The 23,143-nt window shown below is 37.3% G+C and overlaps 1 protein-coding gene across 2 annotated transcripts in view; it reads left to right on the top strand.

The window, feature by feature from the left end:
• Positions 1-23,143, top strand: part of LOC137283501 (uncharacterized) — a 123,027-nt gene that overhangs the window by 32,488 nt on the left and 67,396 nt on the right. For both annotated transcript variants that reach the window (XM_067815035.1, XM_067815034.1), the window contains exons 3-4: positions 12,873-13,013; positions 14,178-14,225. In XM_067815035.1, the coding sequence (XP_067671136.1) occupies positions 12,873-13,013; positions 14,178-14,225 (189 nt within the window). The remainder of the gene's footprint in view (positions 1-12,872; positions 13,014-14,177; positions 14,226-23,143) is intronic.

Below are 23,143 nucleotides of genomic sequence, written 5' to 3' on the forward strand. Positions count from 1 at the left end.
TTTGGCATTTTAATTTTTTTTGTTTTTCCATGGAACATTTTGGTGTTAGTCTAATGGTGGGGTGGGGTTCGCTTCCGGAGCAGAACTCAAAAACCATTCAATAACGAGGTTTTTTGCTTTTTACAGGATTTTGTGATTTATAATTTTCTTGGTTTCCATGGAAACGTTTCAGACTTCGTCTCACAATGGAGGGATGGACTTCATTTCCGGAGTAAAACTCAAAAACCCTTCAATATTTTTCTGCAAAACTTGGCAGATATGTAGGAGAAACCCTAAAGTGGTGCTTTTTGCTATTTACAGACTTTTGTGATTTATCATTTTCCCAGTTTCCATGGAAACGATTCTGACTTAGGAGGTAGCCATGGAAACAGTTCAAACTTAATCTAAGAAAACATTAAGAAACTATCAGATGATTTGTCGTTACAAATATGTGGAGGCCGGGGATATTATGTCATCTTCTGATGACTCTTGTTCAACATGAGTGGTAAATCGTTCAGAGAAGATTTTCTTACTGAACTCTCCTGTATGTATACTATCTTAACAACTTCATGTAAATCAAGCTGTGTGTTAGTTGTTCTTTGTCTGTTGCAGTCACAAGTTGTCAATATCAATGTACTATTACATCTGAAATTGTTAATTCAGCTTGCAGGAGAGGTAGAGTTAAATCCAGGGCCATGTTCACGTGCAGACTATTGCTTTCAATCTTGTGTTTGAGAAGTGTTTGCAACAAACTGAATTATCTGTCTGAATATTTATGTGAATATGACATTATTTTCTTAAAGGACCACTAAACTCAATTTTTTGGTACTCTTTTTATCACTGCATATGAAAGACTTTTGGTTAGTCCTAAATGAAACACCATTTTCTTTTTAAAAAAAACTTGTGGTTAATTAATACCAAGCGCTTTAAAGTTGCTAAAAAAACTGTCTGCTTCTCTCTCGCCCACAGACGAAACTGCAGACAGATTACGTCTTTCTGTCGCCAAAGCCCAACAGTGATGTCACAGAAGGAACGGTTTCCAGTTAAATGTATAGAAAATGTGTAGGAAGCTCGTCATTTTGCTGATTTCTCGACGTCACCAAAGACATGCCGAATTGTTGTGTTTCCGTCAATTGTTCCTTGGGGTCAGGTGATGGTGTCACTATGCACATTTTCCCACCAGACTCTGTAGTTTATGCTTAAATTGGTTGTTAGTGTGTGCGAAGTGAGCTTTGTGGAAGCCTGTGGTATATACTAAATCGAATGGTTCGCCCCCTACCACGCTTCCAGGATAGAAAATGAAGTTCAAGTTTCATCGAGTTTATAAAATCAAGACTGCTTACTACACATTGCTGACCAAAAGGATTTTGCATGAATATAATGCTCTCTTCCTCGGAAACGAGGTTGTGGTCGAAGTGACAATATTATTGTAAGTAATATTATATTGACCCCTTATATTGAGTGATTCCAAGAGTGAAATTGTTATGTTATAAGCAATGTCATGTAAAATCCTAATGTCCATCTAGAAAATACATATTTTACTACCAGTAGAAAGTAATTTTGATTTTGTAAGTCATTGAAAACAAACTTAAATAGCATTCATCCTCAGACAGGGCGCTGCCATTTTTGAAAATCATGAAGTCACGTGCTAAAGTCCGTTAGAATTATTGACATTATGATTTGTTCTCATCAAGTTAAAAAATCAAAACTACTTTTTACTAGTAGTGAAATATGCATTTGAATCATGGCCAGAAGGATTTTGCATGACACAACTTTTAACATAAGGTCTTCTTCCAAGGAAGCAAGGTGGGGGTCGAAGTGACATTTATATTGCAAGCAATGTTATATTGACCTCCACCTCACTTCCAAGAGTGAATTTGTTATGTTATAAGCAATGTCATGTTAAATCCTAATGTCCATCAATAAAATGCACATTTTACTACCAGTAGGAAGTAATTGTCCTTTTGTAAGTCGTGAAAACAAACTTAAATAGCATTCATCCCAAGACAGGGCGCTGCCATTTTTGAAAATCGTGAAGTCAAATCCATTTGAATTAATGAGATTATGTATGGTTTGTTCTCATCAAGTTAGAAAATCAAAATTACATAAATATGTATTTGAATCATTACCAAAGGAGTTTGCATGACGCAGCCTGTAGCATAACCTAAGCGAGGTCAATGTTGAAGTGAAAATATTGTATTGTATTGTGATGTATTGTTTCAGGTCTAACACGGATTACAACCTACTGACACCAAGTGATTTTGACAGAATCTTCTATGAAAACAAGGGTTGTAACTCGAAAACTAGGAAAAGCAGGAGACAAAACTAAATGATAGTAGATTGTGAGGAGATATAGCTTTCATTTTTGTCAACAGCTTTCGCGATTTCAGGTTTGTACAAACCTGTAAGCGAAATAGTTCAACCCTTGAATTGTAGATGAATACTGCACAGACCCTCATTTCTATACCCACTATTACGTCACGGAAACGCGGCGCTCTGATTGGTTGAAATTTTGTTTGCGGCTGAGAATTTTGCACTGTTGACAAAAAGGTCGATTAAAGGTAATTAAAGATCGAAACGAGCATTTTTAATGACAGGGTTTCATTTATAACGATGTCAACAAGTGATTTTGCGTTTGTACCCTATTAGAGTATATGTGACCTTTATCAGAAATCCATTAAGATTCCGATGATGATACTGACACGCTCAAATGGGTGAATTTTCATGGTCCTATACAGAAAGATAGAAATGCTTTTGGGGTTGGGGTTATGATGTATATCAATCATGCTCTTGGTTTTACGAGATATGTTTTCTTGAAAACAACTATGATGAATCCATTTGGGTCAAATAATTTATCCCACAAAAGCCGCTAGTGTTATGTGTCACTTACAGACCACAATACCAAGGTTTAGAATTTTGGAGTCAGCTTGATAGTAGCATTGAGACTGCATTAGATATCTCAGATAAAGTTACTGTTGTTGGCATTCTTAATGCAAACCTTTTGTCGAATAATAACACGTATCTGCATGATCTAATTACCAGGGAAAATCTGAAAAATGTTATTAAAGAGCCAATGAGTGTAACTAAAACAACGAGCACACTGCTTGATCCCATTAATATATCTGAAGATGTTGATGTTTGATAGAATGGTGTTATAGCTTTATATCAAAGTCTCAATGACCACAAAGTTACATATATCACTGTTGATTCTCATGTAAATACCAAGTTAGCCTATAAGAGAAAAGTATTATGTTATGAAAGAGGTGACAATGAGAAACTCAATGCTATGATTAATGGGACAAATTGGAAATATGTATTTAGTTGCTGCAGGAATGTTAATGAAGCCTTTGCACAATTTTACAAGCATCTCAACCGCTTTATTTCAGTGTGGATTCCATCTAAAACGGTCACCATTCAACCAACTGATAAACCTTGGTTTAATTCAGAACTCAAAACGCAAAGAAGACAAACCGTCTCATAGATATCTTGGCTTACAAGAAACAAAGAAACAAGTGAATAATATGAAATGTTATACAAAGGATTCATTTTATGTCAGTCTTACAAACAAGTTTTTACTTGATTTGTATTGTATTGCTGTAATAACAATTCCTATTGGAATTTACTTTGTTTTTTTTATCAAAGATTCGGGATCCATCTCTTGTATTCTGCCTTTGAAACAAAATGATGCAGATGAAAATCCAACTTTATTCACTGATATGCAGAAAGCAGAGAAACTTAACTCATTAAGCCCTGGAGCCGCTCCACTGCCCAACACCTGGCACCCCTCGCTGACTGCCTGATTGCTGCGACGAGGCTAATTAGTGCTAATCATGCCTGATTTCCCTGGCAGGTCTCGGATATGACAGGAAACTGTCTAGTCTCACAAACAAGTACTGATTATTTAATTGTGTTGTAAAGATGTAAATGGGAAAGAGGCCGATGTGAATACATATATTACAGCATTTCATGTAATTTATTACCTGTGTCTCTCATACCCCTTTGCCAGTGTGTGCTGTATTTTTATCAACACCTACGCGATCTTTGTACGTATGAGATGAACAAATATACAAACTCCTCCTGTCTCTCTCATCGTATGGACTGAATTATAATATATTATTTATAATAGAGTTTGAAAAGAGGGGGTCTTGCATTATAATCGTCTATATTTTTTGTCAATACATTGCTCGTGCTTACTGACGATTTCAAGGAAAGTATCAATAGGTGTGTAAGTAACATGGAACATATAGAGATTTATAGTTTGTCAGTTTGTTCATCTTAACTTAAAGCTGCAAACATACATCACCATTCACACACATACATACTGCATGATACATTTATCATTACTCGATGCTAAACAAAGCTTCCCATCATGTGAAGGGATAAAATATCCCGAATGTAACACATTATATCTCAGTTACTCATTATATTGGCTGATACTTTGACCAATGGTATCGTGAGAACCTGTCACATAGGAAGGGCAAGGTGATGGGGCGTGGCCTAAATTTCTGAAGAGCACGTTTGGACACTCAAAGTGATAGGGTAGAGATTGATTATTGGCTTTATCTATGACCAATGGCTGTGTTGTGTTACGGCTGTATCAACTGTCATGCAACAATTTGTGTATTGTAAACATAACATCAGTTACTGTAATGATGTATGAAAGAAACACATAAGACATATGGGAGTAGACTGACACTATGATGAGTGTATTCGTTCTCAGATGGTGAACACACGTCTTAGTATTTTGGACATGTAAAAGAATAACGACTGAAATGCAACTATTGAAAAGAATGAGTGAATTTAGTTTTACAGCGATTTTAGCTATATTCCAGCAGTTTCGCGCGGGCTTCACACATTGTGCCCAACAACCGACAAGAATGGTATACCGTACCATTTGTACAACAAAACTAGTGCATAAAGCGTTATTGTCCTTGGAACAAGTCTTTATGGTAGGCCTCAAAACAGTCAACGCGCAAAAACACATCACAGCTTGAACATCTGCATTTGATGTCTCGACGTTTGCCAGTTCGTTTCATTGTATGTAAGACATACTTAAACCAAATGATGTCCCTCTCATATCATTGTGAGAGATTAAATTGTTCAAAACATCTATGTCAATGGCAGTAAAGACGAATTTACGCACATGCATAATAATCTATGAAAGAAGCGTTTTTGCTGATACATTGCTATTGTATACTGAATATTTTAAGGGAAGTACTAATAAGCGAGTCTGTGACTGACATATAACAGATTCAGTTTGTCGCTTTGGTTCATCTAGATTTAACGCAGAAAATATACGAACATACATGCATACATATTGTATAATGCTATTCCTTGCACATACATAAGGCAAAGGGTCATAGGATGGACGTCATCAAAGTTCCCGAATAGGACGTTTTCTATCTTAACTGTTCAATATAGTCCCTGATTTGTTATCTATGACCAATCGTATCATGAGATACCTGTCACATTGGAAATGACAGGTGATGGGGCGTGGGCTAAATTTCTGAAGAGTACGTTCGGTCACTAGACAGCTTGGATACAGATTGACTATTGGTTAGGTCGCTGACCAATCGATATGCTAAATTTCGGCTTTATCAACTCTAGCTATCATGAAAAACTTTGTGTATCGTGAACATACATAATCGTAAGGATGCCTGAAATGTACATGTAGGACTAATAAGCACTTTGACGAGTTTATTTTTTTTTCTAAGCGCTCAAAGCGCTACCATCCGATTATTTTTGCCCCGTATAACCCAATCCAATCATTGAGTAGAGATAGTATTTATTTGCGTATACTTTTTGCGCACACTACTTGTACATGAAACATAATGGCTTGCTGAACATTTCAATATAATCTATACATTGTTATGAATAAATATCATAATTCAACTACATGTATTAAAGAATTCAAAAAAGTAACACGATACTGATTTATTGTGATGTGTACACTTGTAGTTGAATCTCCCCAAATATTTATGAAGATGGGCATACTTATATTTGTTTTGAAAGCAAACGAGGTTCAGAAGATTGGCAATGGGCGTGACTCCACCAAACAGGTTGTCCAATGATGTAACAGCGCATATGTTTGTTTTACACTTGTCACAGGACAAAAGTTTACCTGGACATGCATTCGACCAGAGGCTGTTATTTTGAGGTTGAAAGAGGTGTTCATATATTAAGTGTTGTCTGATTGAATGATTATACGCATCAATTCCGTAACTGATATATTATCCTCCTTTTATTGACGATGGATCTGATACACGTGATCATTACACAGGATAAGATAATTACAGAGATCAAATACAAACGTTTCTTACACAATGCTTATGTAAATTGCATTGAAAAATCACATTTCAAATAAGCATGAAACAGCTTGAACAAAATACCCCAGTTACCTTTGTATGGTTTATGTGTACTATATATGTATATTATGAGTAGATGCAAGAGTTATCACTTCATATTCGATTATGTATTATTGTCAACTTTAAAAATCAATAGTCGCAAATGAATTAGGTCTAAATTAGTAACTTGGTTTATTTCAAATCTACACGAACATGAGTGTAATACAGTATTGCTATTTATGTCTACGATTCATTATATGAACTATTACAATGAATGAATGAATGATTTAATTTAGAAGAAGGTTTCGTAACCTTGTCACCGTTAATTCAATCAATGTGCAAACATAGTATCTTAGTATTCACTCCCAATGACGAGTAACAAACACGTACCTCCTGTAACAACATCTCATGATCCCTTTTCTCGCAGACATGTGTTCATTTGCTTGTATAAGCCCCCGACATTGCAAGCAATTGTTATCAAAACACATTAATAGTTCTTCTGATTAACACAGAAAGTAATCTCTCTCGTAAGAAAGGCTAATCTTTGATCATTACTGCTAAATTGATTGAAATTATAGGTAATGTACGAGTTTAAAATGTAAAACCCCCAATACGCGGCTCTCGCTGAATGAGAGGTGCTTTTCATAACCCCCAATATGCGGCTCTCGCTGAATAAGAGGTGCTTTTTATTACCCCGAATATGCGGCTCTCGCTGTGAGAAGCTAATTAATTTGCCGCATATATGCGGCTCTCGGCCTTAATGAGTTAATCAGTATTTTCAGTCTATATCTAGTATTAACGAAGTGAACACTAATATGCCATTCTTTGACAAACACACTGATTCTATTTTAGATTGTGTAACTATTTCTGTAAATGGAGTGTCTGATGTAATCAAATGTTTACATCTTAAAATAGCTTCTGGCCTGGACAGAATCAGCCATAAGTTTCTTAAAAATGTAGTACATTCAATAAGTATCCCACTATGCATGTTATTCAATCAATCAATATAGACTTGTATATATCCAAGTGTGTGGAAAGAAGCAAATGTAATGCCCTCATTTAAAAAGGGTGACCACTCAATGGTTCCAAACTATTGACCTATATTCTTGATCGGTTGTGTGGGCAAGATGTTTGAGAGAGTGACGTTCAAACATCTGTACAACTATTTTCATGTAAATCAATTATTATATAAGTACCAATCAGGATTTCAGTCTGGTCATTCAACTGTCCATCAATTAATTGAAATTTATGACCAAATATGTGAGGCCTTAAATGATAAAAAACACTATTGTATGTTTTTTTGTAATGTCTCTAAAGCTTTTGGTTGTGTGTGGCATAAAGGTTTATTGTTGACATTAGAAAAGTGTGAAGATCATGGTTCATTGTTAAATTGGCAAGCTGATTACATAAGTAATAGTTCACAAAGCGTCTTTGTAAATGGAGCCCTATCCAAGCCGAGATATTTACAAGCAGGTGTCCCTCAAGGGTCAGTCCTCAGTCCTTTCTTATTTCTTGTTTATGTCAATGACATTGCTGATGACTTACATTGCTTGACACGATTATTTGCTGATGATTCGTCCCTAAGCTTATCTTCTCATGATCATCTGTTCATTGAAAGAGAACTGAATTTAAACTTGGAAAGGGTGTGCGCTTGGGCAAAGCGATGGCTTATAACATACAATCCTGATAAAACTGAGACAGTTATTTTCACCTTGCATAAGAATGTTGAGGCACTCAATCTCTACTTCAACGGAGTTGGGTCAAAACCGTTGATAATCATAAACATTTGGGATTAACATTTTCAAAAGATTGTAAATGGTCTGACCACATTGATAATATTGTAAAAATAAGTCCAAAAATGATATTTATGTAATGTTCATAAGACCCCATTTCAAATATGCGTGTGAACTATGAGATGGATGTGCTCAAAACCAAATAAATTAGAACAACTGCAATTAGAAGCAGCAAGAATTGTAACAGGTTTGCTGAGATATACTCATCATGAACATCTGTATTATGAAACTGGTTGGGAATCTTTACCAGAGCGTAGGAGAAAGCAAAAACTTTTTACAAAATACAGCATAATATGTCACCATCGTACCTTAATGATCTTGTTCTTGGGAAGGTAGTGGCTAAAAGTAACTATAATCTTTGTAACTCTGACGATGTCTTGCTTCCTTTCTCACAATTAAAGTTTTCGTATAATTCGTATTTTCTATCCACAATTAGAAAGTGGAATGAATTTCCAGTTGAAGTTAGGAGAAGCGTGTCACTGATATAGTCACAGAGTTTACCTTACAACAATCCACACAGAATCTTATGGAACCATCCTTTTTTCGTTCCTCGATATCTCCAGGTTATATATTCCAGTAAGTCTCCACTATACCCTGGATGCATCTATGGCTCAGCCCGATAAATTTATTACCTCCCTTGCCTGGCTTTTTATCCAATCAGGTATATACGCTGGGAAGTTGAGCGAACCAATCACAGCTCACTTTCGCTTTTTCAATTATCTAACTGATTAAAATTTGCAAGGCAAACCATGCACAGGTTCTCTGAAAGAGGCAGAAGGAGTTCTTGCATATATGTTTTTTTAAATTTTCGGACCTATCAATGTGTCTATATGATTTCCCCCAAATCCCCCAAACCTTAGCAGCTGCGACCATTATTTTTGTTGACAAAGGCAAGTTCAGTTGTAACAGCGGCTAAGCTGATTGGCTACTGTGAGAATATGGAGGCAGCAGCGGGAGGTAATAAAATTTTCATGAGCCGTAGATGCATCCAGGGTATAGTGGAGACTTATCTTAAGGTAATACCCAGGAGATATCGAGGATGTCCTTTTTTGGTCACACACAAAATTGGACAGGCCCAGGGACTGTTGCTCGGTTCTATAATGTCTTCTGCCATCATGTGAGAAATTTCTCTATGTCCCTCTGATGTAAAGGTAAGCTATGAGGTGGTAATTTAATAGGCCTTGCATTCCCAGTATATATGTTTTGTTTGACTACCTTAGTTCTACCCAACTGACCTTTAGGATCCATAAATACAGACTGATGTTTTAACAGAAATGTTCTCAATTACTGCCTCTGATCAGACGATAAGTCTGAGTTATCTACCAAAGGTTCCAAATGAGGAGGTAGCCTCATAATTATGTACAAACATCTTTAAATTATGTAGTCGTAACTTACAACTTTTTGAATAGTATGTCTGTAAAAAGAATTGTTGTTGCCTTAAACTGGTGCCTTTCTCTCAGCTATTACTGATCATGATTACAGTAGTGTTATATGTTTATATTTTCATAATATCTGAATCCTAATATGTAGTGGTAATAGTTAATAATGAAGTTTTGTATGAATTATTATTCCATGATAGTAGACTCAACCTCTCAAATGACAAACATGTGAGGCCATTCTGTTGAAATATACATTTACTTATGTTTATAGTTTTTAGTGTCTTTGCAGAAAATACTTGAAGATCAGTAATAACAGCAGTTATCTTTTTATAATGTAACCCAGATTGGCTGCAATGTGGTGAGAGAATTGCTTGTTGGTCAATGTAATTTTTCTACTACTGCGTTTGCTAGTTCCAACATATTGTAACACCTCAATTCCTTTTTGGTTCTCCTACACCCCTTTCACAAGTATACTGTTATGATATGGGTCTCGGGTCCAAGTGAGGGTACCAGTGAGCTCCCTTATATAACTGGCGTGCTGCTGGTTTGCGTGGGGGAATTAACTCAACAGAGTCTGAAGTCACAAGAAGCTCATTACAATTTTTTAAAATTTTATTTACAAGAGATAGAGTAACAAGGGTAGCCACAGAGAGTCGGTACAACCCTCTGGACTGAAGGCTAGAGCTGACCTGTGTATGGAGTCTAAACCCTACTTAAGGACTAATGGAGTTGGAGACTATTTAACTACAATTTAAACAATACAAAGATTCTGATTTGCTGACTGATACAAAAATGGGTGTAACCTACAATAGCCAATGAAATACAGAATAAACAAATATGGGGTGTGTCCAACCAGAACAACTTCAGTGACCAGACAGGGGGAGTACTTAATCTTTTAATCCTATTCTAAGTGGCATTAATCTCGTTGGCACATTTACTGGATGCTTGATTGCTTTCTCTGGGCTGGATCTTTAACGACCCTTAACTGGTGTTAGCATGATGTTATTTTATTGTAGGTGATGGCATGTTTACCTCACCAAAGCAGTTTATTATCCTGTCTAGACATTACCCTTGTCTTAGTGAATGGTTTGTCTTACAGTGAAGTTCTGATTACCTCAGGCTAGGATTTTGACTCTAGAACATCTGTGAAATTGTGTGGTCATAACTTACACCTTTTTCAATAGAATGTCTGTAAGACAAGTTTTACTACTTTTGACAGGAGTCTTTGTCTAAGCTATTACTGATACATGATGAAACTAACATTCTATATTTATATTTTCCTAATATTTGAATACTAATGTATTGCTTGTACTGGTTACAACTAAATGTGGATTTTGGTATGAATTATCATTTCATGATAATACAGACAACATAACAGCATAAATACTTGGACTGGCTGTATTTGCATAAGATAGTAGTACCATTACATTGCATTACATTCCGACAACAAGCCACAATTACACATTAGAACTGTGCCCTACACGTAAAAACAGAGATAACAACTCTGTGAGAAAAACTCTGGAACTGTGTTCTCCCTATGTATGCAACAGCTCCTTACTGGGAAGTTTACAGTGAATCTTTCTTCTTCTATTACAAATCGTTTCACACAAATAATCATGAGTTACATACTGAATTATTATGACACAAATGTACATTGAAACATAATCTAACCATGACAGATCCATAGATGGCATTCTCAGAACTATGCACATAAGCAATTTCAGACTTCCAACAGACCAATATCATAATAATACATTTATCCATACCTTATGATGCCATACATGGCACAGAAATTGAACAATTCACTCAAACCAGTTGTGACACATTCCGTGAACGATATCAACACACACCGCCATAAACAGCACTAGTCAAGACAGCTCGGCCCATAAGTAACATCAACATGCGCATCCCACAGGCCATAAACGGCATCAATATGCATCGCCATAAGCGACACCAACCATGATCGCATAACTCTTCCATAAACGGATGGCTGCCATATGCGGTGTTATCTCTCTGCTGGCAACACATGAACATACATCCATTCATTGTAGAAAATCACCTGGAACAACACAAAAGAAACTTTAATATAGGTAATAGTAAACACAAAGTACATTCATGATTTAACTAAAAAAGATACCCGTATGGTACTGCACATCCTCGATATTTTCAGGGTATACGTTCCGATATGTCTCCACTATACCCTGGATGCATCCACGGCTCAGCCCGATAAATTTATTACCTCCCTTGGCTGGCTCTTTATTATTTATCAGGTGTCTACGCTGGGAAGTTGAGCGAACCAATCACAACTCGCTTTCGCTTTTCAAATTATCTAACCGATTGAAGTTGGCAAAGCAAACCATGAAGAGGTTTTCTGAAAGAGGTAGAAGGAGTTTTTGCTCATACACATGTATTTTATTTCAAGTTTCGGACCTAAATATATGTCTGTATGAATTCCCCAAAATCTGAGTCGCACTGCGAGCAAACTTTCGCGACCGCTACCTTTCTTGACACTGGCAAACTAGGTTATATAACGACGGCCTAGCTGATTGGCTATTGTGAGAATACGAAACCAGCAAAGGGAGATAATAAAATCATCGGACTGACCCGTAAATGCGTCCAGGGTATAGTAGAGACTTGTCGGAACGTATACCCTGGAGATATCGAGGATGGGTACTGCACGACAGCCGAGAAAGTCAAACCAATCAATATTTCACCCTTATATACCCCTCTAGGACCATTAGCGCCCCTAGATTACATGCCTTTTAATACTAGTACTTGCTCACCGCTAGGAAAAATCAGTTTTCCTCTAATTCATTCTTCATACAAGGAAAACTATATTTCTCCTACACCCCTTTCACAAGTATACAGACAACATAACAGCATAAATACTTGGACTGGCTGTATTTGCGTAAGATAGCATGAGGTTCAAAGAAAGTCAGTTTTCAGAGCCCTAGTGATAGTGACACTTTTAAACGGCTGTTCAAACTATCCTTAATATATCCATCTTTCGCGTTCTCACTTTTCCACCTTCCATGTTGTTTGAACATTCTGTCCTGAACACCGTTGTTTGCTGCAGCAGACGCACCCCCACTATGGAGACTGTGCAAACCGTACATTTTTCATGTTCTTGACAAACGGCTTGAATGTCTCTCTAGAATGTCCTCTAGCACCATTAGCGCCCCTAGATTACATGCCCTTTAATACTAGTACTTGCTCACTGCCAGGAGAAATCAGTTTTCCTCTATTTCATTCTTCAAACAGAGAAAACTATATGTACACACTATTCTGTTTTGCCTATGAATTGTCATTTAGCTTGAAGTAATCTTGCCTCAGTCCTGAAATTAACTGGGTTTAGTCATGTTATTTTGTCATTGTAGAATGATGCAAGTGGAAACTGCAAGTTGGGATCACAAACACAATGGAATACAATAGGTAGTGTTGCTTCTAAGGCGGCAGACTACAGTCAATATCCCGATCTTGAGGCCCCACCACACAGGAATGACAACATAGCTTTTAAGGCAAGTACCTTTTTAATCAGTCTTAACAAGATCTCCTGTTTCTCACTGGTTATTGTGACTCTGGCATTAATTAAGCTGTAGTCACTTTTCTGAGCAAATTTTCACTCAGTCTTAGAGCTTTCATGATGCACTTACTTTACCTTTCAGTATATTTTGTGATACCGCACACAAAAATGGTTGATACACTGAATATGTAGCCCAACACTTGATTCATGATACAAGGTATTTTGTACTGCTTCATTTATGATACAAGACAAATTGCACTGCTTCATTCATGATAAAAGACATTGCAATGCAAAAAATATTGCAGTGCTTCATTCATGATACAAGACATAGCAATGCTTCATTCATGATCCAATAAATATTGCAATGCTTCATTCATGATACAAGACATAACAATGCTTCATTCATGATACAAGAAATATTGCTATGCTTCATTCATTATATATGACATACACTGTAATGTGTCATTCATGATTAGAGCTATGACGATATATCGTAGTATCGATAATCGTGATACTTTATCAAACGATACATATATTGATATCGTGATACGTATCGTTGACTTTGAAATTGTTAATTTTCATTAGAAATTGACAGTTATGTCAAAATTTACACTGTTACTTATATGAAACTATACTTTTTTTAAAGAAAATAAGTAAAGATAGCATATTGTGATGTGAATCGAATCGTATTGTATCATTCCAAGATATCGTGATACATATCGTAATGTGAATTTTCTGTATTGTCACACCTCTATTCATGATACAAGAGATATATTGCAATGCTGCATTCATGTTCCACACTTGATCTTTGGAGTACAGACTCAGGGAATGGCTTCATCATAGACTTTGAGGCACAGTCTTGTCCTCCAATGTAGAGGTGATGATCATTCACACTAGTTGAACACAGTGCATTCTTCACCATGAGCTACCCCAGCTGCCCAATTATGGGATCAGCAAGCAGTGCAGGGGCGAATGGACAAGAGAGGCCCAGTATTTAGTTTACAGTTCATTTCCACTCAGCTGGACTAATGGAAGAAAGAGAGAGTACAAGACATATATAACATATGTATATAAATATATGATTAGAAATTTCAATATTTGACAAAACAGATAGAAATCTAAATATAAGCTTTGTCCTAATGTCTGTTCTCCATTTCAGATGGTCGAATTAGCTGAAAACCTTTGTCCAGAAATATCATCTTTTAAAGTGAGTACTTTGCATTTATATTTCTAACAAAACATCTCAGATCAAGTAGGTTTGAGGAATTCAAATATCTGCAGAACAAGTGAACTTTTGTTGGTTGTATGTTTGATATAGTGATATAGTGATGTGCCAGTATTAAAGTGCTGTGGTAAATAGGGCAAAAAACATTTCACATTTATCTCTACAATGTATGATGTTGATAAGTGAAAATCTGAAATATCTGTTAAACTGTTGTAGCCTACCTACAGTTCTAGTGGTAGGAAGATAGGAAACATAGTAAAAAGACTTCACTGAAGAGAGATTTGTGCAGAATTGAGCAATGCCGACTATAAAGCAGACCAGAGCTTTATTCAAATTAGTGTGCAATGATATTGTATTACAAAGGAGACTTAATTAATTAAATGCCCATTTTGAAATTAGTCTTAGCTTTCATCTGAAACTATTAAGGATGTAGCTACCATGTTGTTTTAGTTGTTTTGTTGTTGTAGTGATTGTATGAAGTGGATTCACTTAACATGTATCCATCCAACATTTCCTGGTGAGGAATTCACTGCCCTTTTTGTGAACCGGGCTATCTCCATGCAGAGAGATGCTGAGGCTGTTAGATGACCTGGACAGTCAATCAGACAAAAGTGATATGGAAAACATAAATCAGTGTAGTGAATTTTGTCTTAATGAAATATCATGTCTTGATGAAGTAGTTGCATCTGTTGCGGGTGAGCTTGTTGTCCGTGGCAAAGCAACTGATGCGTCAGACAATGAGGAACAGGATGATTTGAATCACGATGATTACATTCCTAGTACAGGGTCAGTTGAAAGTTGTGATGAAGAAAATGAAAAAGGAAAAGAAAGGAATTCAACTGACAGAGCTGACTGTGCTGGTGACTGTGTGGAAAAGAAAAAACACATGCCTAAGGTATCAAATGATCAAGGTAGTAGTTCACCTGTAAATATAGAGAATGGTAGTAGAAAGAGAAAAAGGAGTCACTCAAAGGAAAATCAAATCGGGGAAAGGTGAATCGTTTGTAAACCGGAGGGGGAAAACAATCGCCCCCAAATCACCCAAATTCACTCAACCTTGCTTTTATGAAAAAAAATGTTTAGAGAAATTAGAAGATTGTATCAAAAAAGTTTTCTCAGAATTTAGTGATTTGGCTGATAAAAACAAACAAGATAATCACCTACAGTAAAATACTTTTATAACGAACTACAAGGGACCACTGAAATTAGTTCGTTATATCTGTTGTTCGCTATTCACGAAAATCCATTGAAAGAACAGTAAAACACACTATACAGTACAACACATTCCTACTCAGTTTATTCGTACATTCATTCATATTACGTTCTTTTCACTACAAAGTCAGTAATCTTAAACAGGTCACTCATCACTACGCACTCATCATTGAATATCGCATTTTAAAAGTCTCACGAGTATCAAAAACTTCTTTCCACATTTCTGATGTGTGTGGGAGGCATATACACAGGCCTTTTGAGGGGATGCACTTGTCGTTTTCTATTAAATCGCCAAAGCCTGAGTTGCTGTGCCAGAAGAATGCAAAACTAGGTCGTAAGCGACGGGCTTTACGGCCTCTGGCAATCTGATTGGTTTATAATGCAAACTACAACTTCACATGGGTGTAAAAACTGGAGTGTGTTTTGTACACAATAGTAAAAAGACGTCTAACTTATTGGTCAGATTTCAGTTTGCTCAATTGACTATTCACACCATTAATTAGTGTTAACTGGAACTGTCGAGGATTTCAAAGTGAGCATCGCTAACTGGCAATGACACTGATTGAGTTCGCTCAGTTCGTTATTCACAAAGTTAATTAGTGTCACCTGGGACGTGCAGGGATTGCAAATCAGTTCGCTATAGCCGGTAAGCTCGTCATAGAGAATTCGTTATTCATGACTTTTTTATATGATAACATATAGTGGTTTGTTTGGGACGTTTAAAACAGTTCGCTATAGCTGTCAGTTCATTATATCCGTGTTCGTTATAAAAGTATTCTACTGTATTTGGATTGATTCAATTCACACTAGTAAAACAAAGATGGCCAACTTCTGGAGCAAGGGGTATGTAACCTCAAGGATCCTACAAGTACCTTACGAGACAATGAAGGTACTCTTGTCAATGTCTGCCCAAAGGCATTTCAGATTGTGCATTGCATAGGCAAGTCAAGGTTTTGAGAGACTGAGGCAACCGGACCAAACAGCCCCTGAACCTGACAAAAGTGGAAAGCACCAGCACCACTCTAAAGTCAACAGTCAACCTAGGCAACAAGTGAGAGGTCCCATCACATTTCCAAAAAATGGCAACCACATTAATCTGGACTTGTCAATCCTAACAGGTGATATCTTCATGAGAATTTAAACATCAGAAGAATGTGGATGATATACGTTCATCAACATGAGCCTGAAGAATCCATGCAAATGAAGAGAAAGAAACCTTAAATGTAAAGGTAAAACTATAGTCGTACTGGGAGACCTGAGTTTTGGAGCGCCACACACTGACACGTGTACAACCTGTGATCGGTTCAGGTCCAGTATTGAGGATGTGATTGCCTCTGGACAAGAATCAAGAGCAAATAGTTTAAAGCAAGAACAAGAAATACACCAAAGGAACTGCATATCAAAAACTAAAACACTGCTCTCAATCACTTGAACATACTGATGCTTATTCTTTTGACTTTAGCAGAACCTTGCTCTCCCATGCATAACAAGCAGTGACATGTTTTACTTGAGAATGGTTTGTGTTTTTAACTTTGGTATTCATGACTTGACAAATGATGATAGAATCATGCACATCTGGGACGAGACCACAGGAAAACGAGGATCATCAGAGGAAGACCATCTTAAGGAAGAAAAACAAAACTACAAAGCTGTTTGTGGAAGACCATCTTAAGAAGAAAAACAAAACTACAAAGCTTGTGCAGTTCAGTGATAGTTGTAGGGGACAAAATAAGAATAAAGCAATAATTGTTTTTCTCAGCTCCTCTATTGAAAATGGGCATTATGAGTCAATCGATCATTTCTTTCTTCTCAGAGGCCACACCAATGAACGCGGCTTTGCTTTAATTGAAAAACCTTAATCTTCCCCATGAAGGAAATTCACTGGAGACAGACGAAGCAGAGGAGTACTTTGATGATTACCAGGACTAACTGTCCAACTCCTGTTCTAACTGACACTATGGTATATTTGGTGGTCATTACATTTCCAATCAGCCATTCATGAATGATATTAGGTTGTACAGATATATCACCTATTTGATCTATCCTTGGTTGTTTTCAACATCTTGATGCTAAGCACAAATTATAAACACTATGTTCCCTGTTTATCATTCAACAAAATGCTGCTGTTTTTGATCTATTTTTCAATTGTAATGTTGCATGACAGGTGAGTTTATGGGTAAAGTTTGTTATGCTCAAAATCAGATTTTAGTGGGATATAGCAGTTGCAGTTGTACCCAGTTTGGAGTTAAACCCTCATTTTTCAAGATAAAAGCCAAAGAATTTTAGACATGTTCATCTTTATCAAGATATTGTGTTTTCTGTGATATGTTTGAGGTTTGAACCTGTTTGTGGAGTGTCATCTTTTCTCAGTGTAGGCTTGTGTATCTGATTCCATGAGTAATAAACTCAATCCGATGGCATACAAAATCCTTCCATATCATCAAAAGGTTATCGCATCAAGTTATACATTTGCCCTACAATATGTTTAGATGAAAATGTGACAATCAACAACCTTCTGCTTCTGAAGTTGATGTTTTACAAATATCTCCAAGAATTTGTTCACCTTTGCATGGAGAAGTATCTCTTGGAACAAAAATAAGGTTAACTACCATTGGAGTTGACCCTGTTGTTACATATAACAAACTGTTAAAATTGAGTATTTTCCTTGTTATTATTGAATAAAAGGTTGTATTGTTTCACAATAGTGTCAGAATGTTCTTTTGGGGTTATTCCATTAAGATGTATATGAAAATCATAACAAAAAATAATAATTTAAAAATATTGAAAAAAAAAAATCCATTTCTGAAGAAATGCTAAAAATGTAGTTATTCTAACTGCTTCAATTGTAAACAGGCTGAGAAGATGCTAACTGAACAGCTAACTGACAGATTCTATCGGTTAATCACCTCCAGTATGACAAAGTCAAATTCCACTCCATTGTCCAAGTGATGGAATTAGTCAGCACTCAATCAGCTTGTTTATCCTGAATGATGTACATCAAAATGCCACTCTATGCAATAAACAGTAAACGGTATGTTTTGTTTTGTACCCCTATACTGTTTACTGTAGTATCAGTGAGATCTGCTTCAGTTTGCAAATGACGAATCTTTGGAAGTTGATTCAAGTTCTAATTTAACAAATTCCTACCTAACAAAATGTTCTCAGATTCAAATATCTCATTCCACATTTGCATAATCCTATTTCAGGTACTAAGAACTACTGAATTTTTACATATTAGATGTAAATCTAACATATCAGTTTGATGTATCTGGTCATGAGTGAACTGACATAGTGATGATATATTTTTCACCACTACATGAGTCTTTAAAGCATGATTAGTCATTTAAAGTGCCATTACAATGCTCTCTGATCCATTTAATCATACAGTGTTTATTTCGTGTTACTGCTCCAGTTCTGTTCATTCTTCAAGTAGTAGTATAGACAGTGATGGTTTTGGATCACATCCTCTAAAACAACATACTACAGATGTGCATGCAAAATTTGGTTAAGGTCACATGCAACCAAGAAATCCAAAATACTTTAAACACAGTTATCTCACTTGTTCATGATATTTAAAATGTGTTGCTGATTAAGAAAAAAACATGTAAACAAAACTATAAGTGCATAATATCAGATCAAAAGTGCAATATTTTGTACTTGGGTTTACCTCCCTCGAAGCGAAGCAGCCATGATACTGAACCTAGTCAGAGCCGGTGGGTGTGCACTCAAGTGTAACGAAGCCTTTTCATTGGCCACTGGTTCATTTGCCTACGCTTAGCCAGCTCTTTGTTTATGGCTTATTAGCCTGAAAGCTGTTAATTTCAAACTGCATGTGGTCAATGACTGAAGTTGTGCATTGCATATTGTCCTTAGCAGACAGGCAGTAAGACGTAAGGTGTCGGTTTAGTCCCTATTCGCCTACATCTCCAATCGCCAACAACAACAAAGCTGACTAATTAGGATGAAAAAATGCACCCCTACTCTTGTAATGAAACCACCTGACCAGGGCTGATTGTTGTTAGAAGAATATTTGGTGGAGTAGGAAGATGAGTATGTCCAATATGAATTCCATTATTTATTTAGATGAAAAGTATTGGCGAATGAACATTCTCCTTTTAGTAGTGATTATTTTTATAAATGGCCTAACGTGTCAAAATATAAGCAGCTTTGTTTTCGAGTTTTTATTTCCAAGAGATATTAGCTTGGTCATTAAATTTACATGATTTGTAATATTTTTTTAGCTCACTTTTGATGTGGTATAAGTTTGGTTTAACTTCTTTTCTGCTCATTGTATAAATATTCTTCTTTACTGTCAGGCAGATAATGTTTGGAGGGTTGTTACATTTCCTCATAAAGCCAATTTGTCCTTAGCCCAATAGCCAGAGCCGTGAGGACAATTCGGTCCACACGCCCTTTATAAAACTACACACAAACAGTGGATGCCATACAAACTCTCGTTCCTGTGTGCATAATGGTGATTCTCTAAATAAGTATTAGTTGTCAAAATATTCTGAGTAATCTTGTATTGGAAATATTTCAAATTTTCACTCTGTGTACATCTGTTGGGCATGAAACTTATATATCCCAATCATTCTGGAGAAATCATCGTAATATTTCTTTCCATTAAGACATTAAACATCTTTTAGAATCAATACAATTTTTCCTAAGCCTGACTCAAACTTATTGCTTATCTCCTCCTCCCTGCGAAGGTAGTGGAACCCCTGGAACCCCTTGAAGTTCCTTTCTAAAAGAAGCAGACGTAAACTGCACTCACCCACCGGAAGCCTCCCTTTTCTGCCACTGTGGTCACATGACCTGCCATGCTTGTCACTCTCTTCTCATCGCCCACAAGGTCGGCTTGGGTCAACTTGAGTCCCTTATAATGCACATAATATCCTTCTATATCCTTTCTTTTTATCTTGTTCCTGTACATATAATTTAGCGGTATACAGCTTTGGTTTGTATTTATTATCACTACGATGTGGATTTGGTGTCAAATTTATGTATTTCTTGTGTTGTTGACCTTGTATTCATCGTGTGAGATTACGTTTTTCACTGGGGTATCATGCACCCGTTGTAGGTAATGGCTGCCTGTGGCTGATTTTTATGCCGTATTTATGTCCTACTTGCATAGCAATTTGTTCTTCCAGTGTTCATTGTTGAACATGGCCAGAATTTTGTTTGTATTTGTTTATTTTTCCTTATCCTGACTCATGCTAATCTCTTCTTCTCAGGTGAAGGTAGTGGAACACCTGAAAATCCCTTGAAGTTCCCTTCTAGAAAGAAGCGGACGTAAAATACACTCACCCATGTGTAGCCTCCCTTTTCCCGCGCCCTAGGCCACGTGACCTTCCATGCTTGTCACTCTCTCCTTATTGCCTGACTTGGGAGGCTGGCAGTACCTGAGGGTCCTGATATGGCGATAAGTTCTTTCTTTATTTGGTCTTTAAACTAAATCCTGCTCGTATACGCTTTTTGGATATGTATATGCATTATATATTGTCAAATTTGTTGTAATTATGTCAGTATTAAGCGTGTAATTCTTCAATTGAGACTTAGTCCCAATTGATGAAATTCAGTCTACTATGTAGATAGCGGCTGTCGGTGGTTGATTATTATTTAATTTGCCCGATGTGCAAACCCATATGTTCTTAATCTAATAATCGTTGTAAATTTTGTATAGAATTGTCTGATTCAGAATTTACTCTCTATACACAGTCTGTTTACAGACGTGCTTGGGACAAGCAACAGCTGCTTGCATTAGTCATGTCTAAAACAAGTGATTTAAATTCAGATAATTTGTTAACTATGTTTACTGAGATACATTCCAGTGAAATGTCTGGCGTTTCTCCGGGACTCTGTCAGGGGTCCTGCGTGTCGTCCCCTGTATCTCAGAAGAGATCTTTCTCAGAAGGGCTGTCTCAACCGAAGATGTCTAGGTCATCAAAGACGAATTCATCTTCTTTGAAATCATCGCAGAAATCTTTTGGAGAAGAAATCGTCCCTCTACATGAAAGACTTATCTTCAACGAACCACTGTTGATTCTACAGGTAGATATCAACCAACACAGTAATTGGATGACATCATCTAGATCTTCCCCAACAGCATCTTTTACACCTCTCAACTCTGAGGAAAATCGTCAGACAACGCAGACTTTGTCAACAGAAGACAACTTTACAGCTCAACCATCGCTACAAGCGATATTTAGAATAAGAGAGACGACTGCACTCGTCATCATCGTTGACTACAGCTTGGCATGAGCACTCACCTAGGGCGGCACTCACGCCGGAGGATGAAGAGGAACGAGAATGCACACACTTAAGGAAGATTGTCATCAACGTCAACCTCTTCACGTCACAATCGAGAGAGAGATCCAACCACGCCAAGTGAGTGCACCCGTTTGGGTGAGTGCACTCACAGGTCTACTCGTCAATGAAGAGAATCTTCATCAGTCTCCATAGCTCCAGTCCGGACAGAGAGAGAGATCCACCTACGTCAAGTGAGTGCACTCGCAGGAGGGAGGATTCGTGCTCGCTTGGATGCAATCACATCAGTTGGGAGTCACGCTTGCGTGAGTGCACTCGCACCAGTGAGGATTCTTGTTTACGTGAGTGCACTCGTGGCTTCACTCGTCAACGCAGGTAGTCTTCGTCAGTTTCCCCAGTTCATTGAAGGCGCTGTCAACAATCATCACCCCCGTTAGCCGTGGACTCTTATGGGAGGGATCATCAACATGGAATGAATGTATCACTCATGGAGGCATGAAAATAGATATTATCAAGCGTCATCATCGGAGGAAGCCCTATTTTTGGACTCTGAAGTTATATCATGGATCACAAATGGACTTGACTTAGCTTCACCATCCAAGGATTCTAATGAAGCTAATACTTACATGATGAAGGATGACGACATTGATGCACTTACGTTCTCGCCGTCACCTCCGATATCTATGGACCCGTGAAGGTCCCGGGGTAGAATAGGCCTTCAACAACCCATGCTTGCCATAAAAGGTGACTATGCTGAGGCAACTAACGGGATCGGGTAGTCAGACTAGCTGACTTGGTTGACACATGTCATTGGTTCCCCATTGCGCAGATCGATGCTCATGTTGTTGATCACTGGATTGTCTGGTCCAGACTCGATTATTTACAGACCGTCGCCATATAGCTGGAATATTGCTAAGTGCGACATAAAACTAAACTCACTCACTCACTCACTCACTCCGATATCTATGATTCCTGAGATGTTATCTACGGCACTTAAGTCAGCAACCAAGTTTCAACAACATCACCGTCATTCAACATTCGTCGCTTCCCTCTTCATCGTATGCAGCCCTTCGTCAGAGCACCGGACGTCGATGAAGTTTATAAATCATCAGTCCCATCTGCAACAAATCTTACAAGGTAGACGACGAGAAACTTCCTCAGCTTGACACAACTATGACGCGCATTTTTTTTGGATTAGAGCCGTCGATGAGACTCTCATTGCAAAGTGCATCAAACCTGCCAATGAGGAAAAGAGAATGATCCTGTCAGCATTCGTCTCTCAGATGAGGGATCAGCAGTTCATGTCTGAACACCTCGCCTCATCTAGTGTGGGACTGAATCTACTTTGTTGACAAGATTAATGAGGTAGCAAGGATGGTCACCCACGACTCCAGAGAAGTCATGGTGATCAAGTCCATCGA

This window comes from Haliotis asinina, chromosome 5 (assembly GCF_037392515.1).
Source record: "Haliotis asinina isolate JCU_RB_2024 chromosome 5, JCU_Hal_asi_v2, whole genome shotgun sequence".
In the NCBI taxonomy this organism is placed as follows: domain Eukaryota; kingdom Metazoa; phylum Mollusca; class Gastropoda; order Lepetellida; family Haliotidae; genus Haliotis; species Haliotis asinina.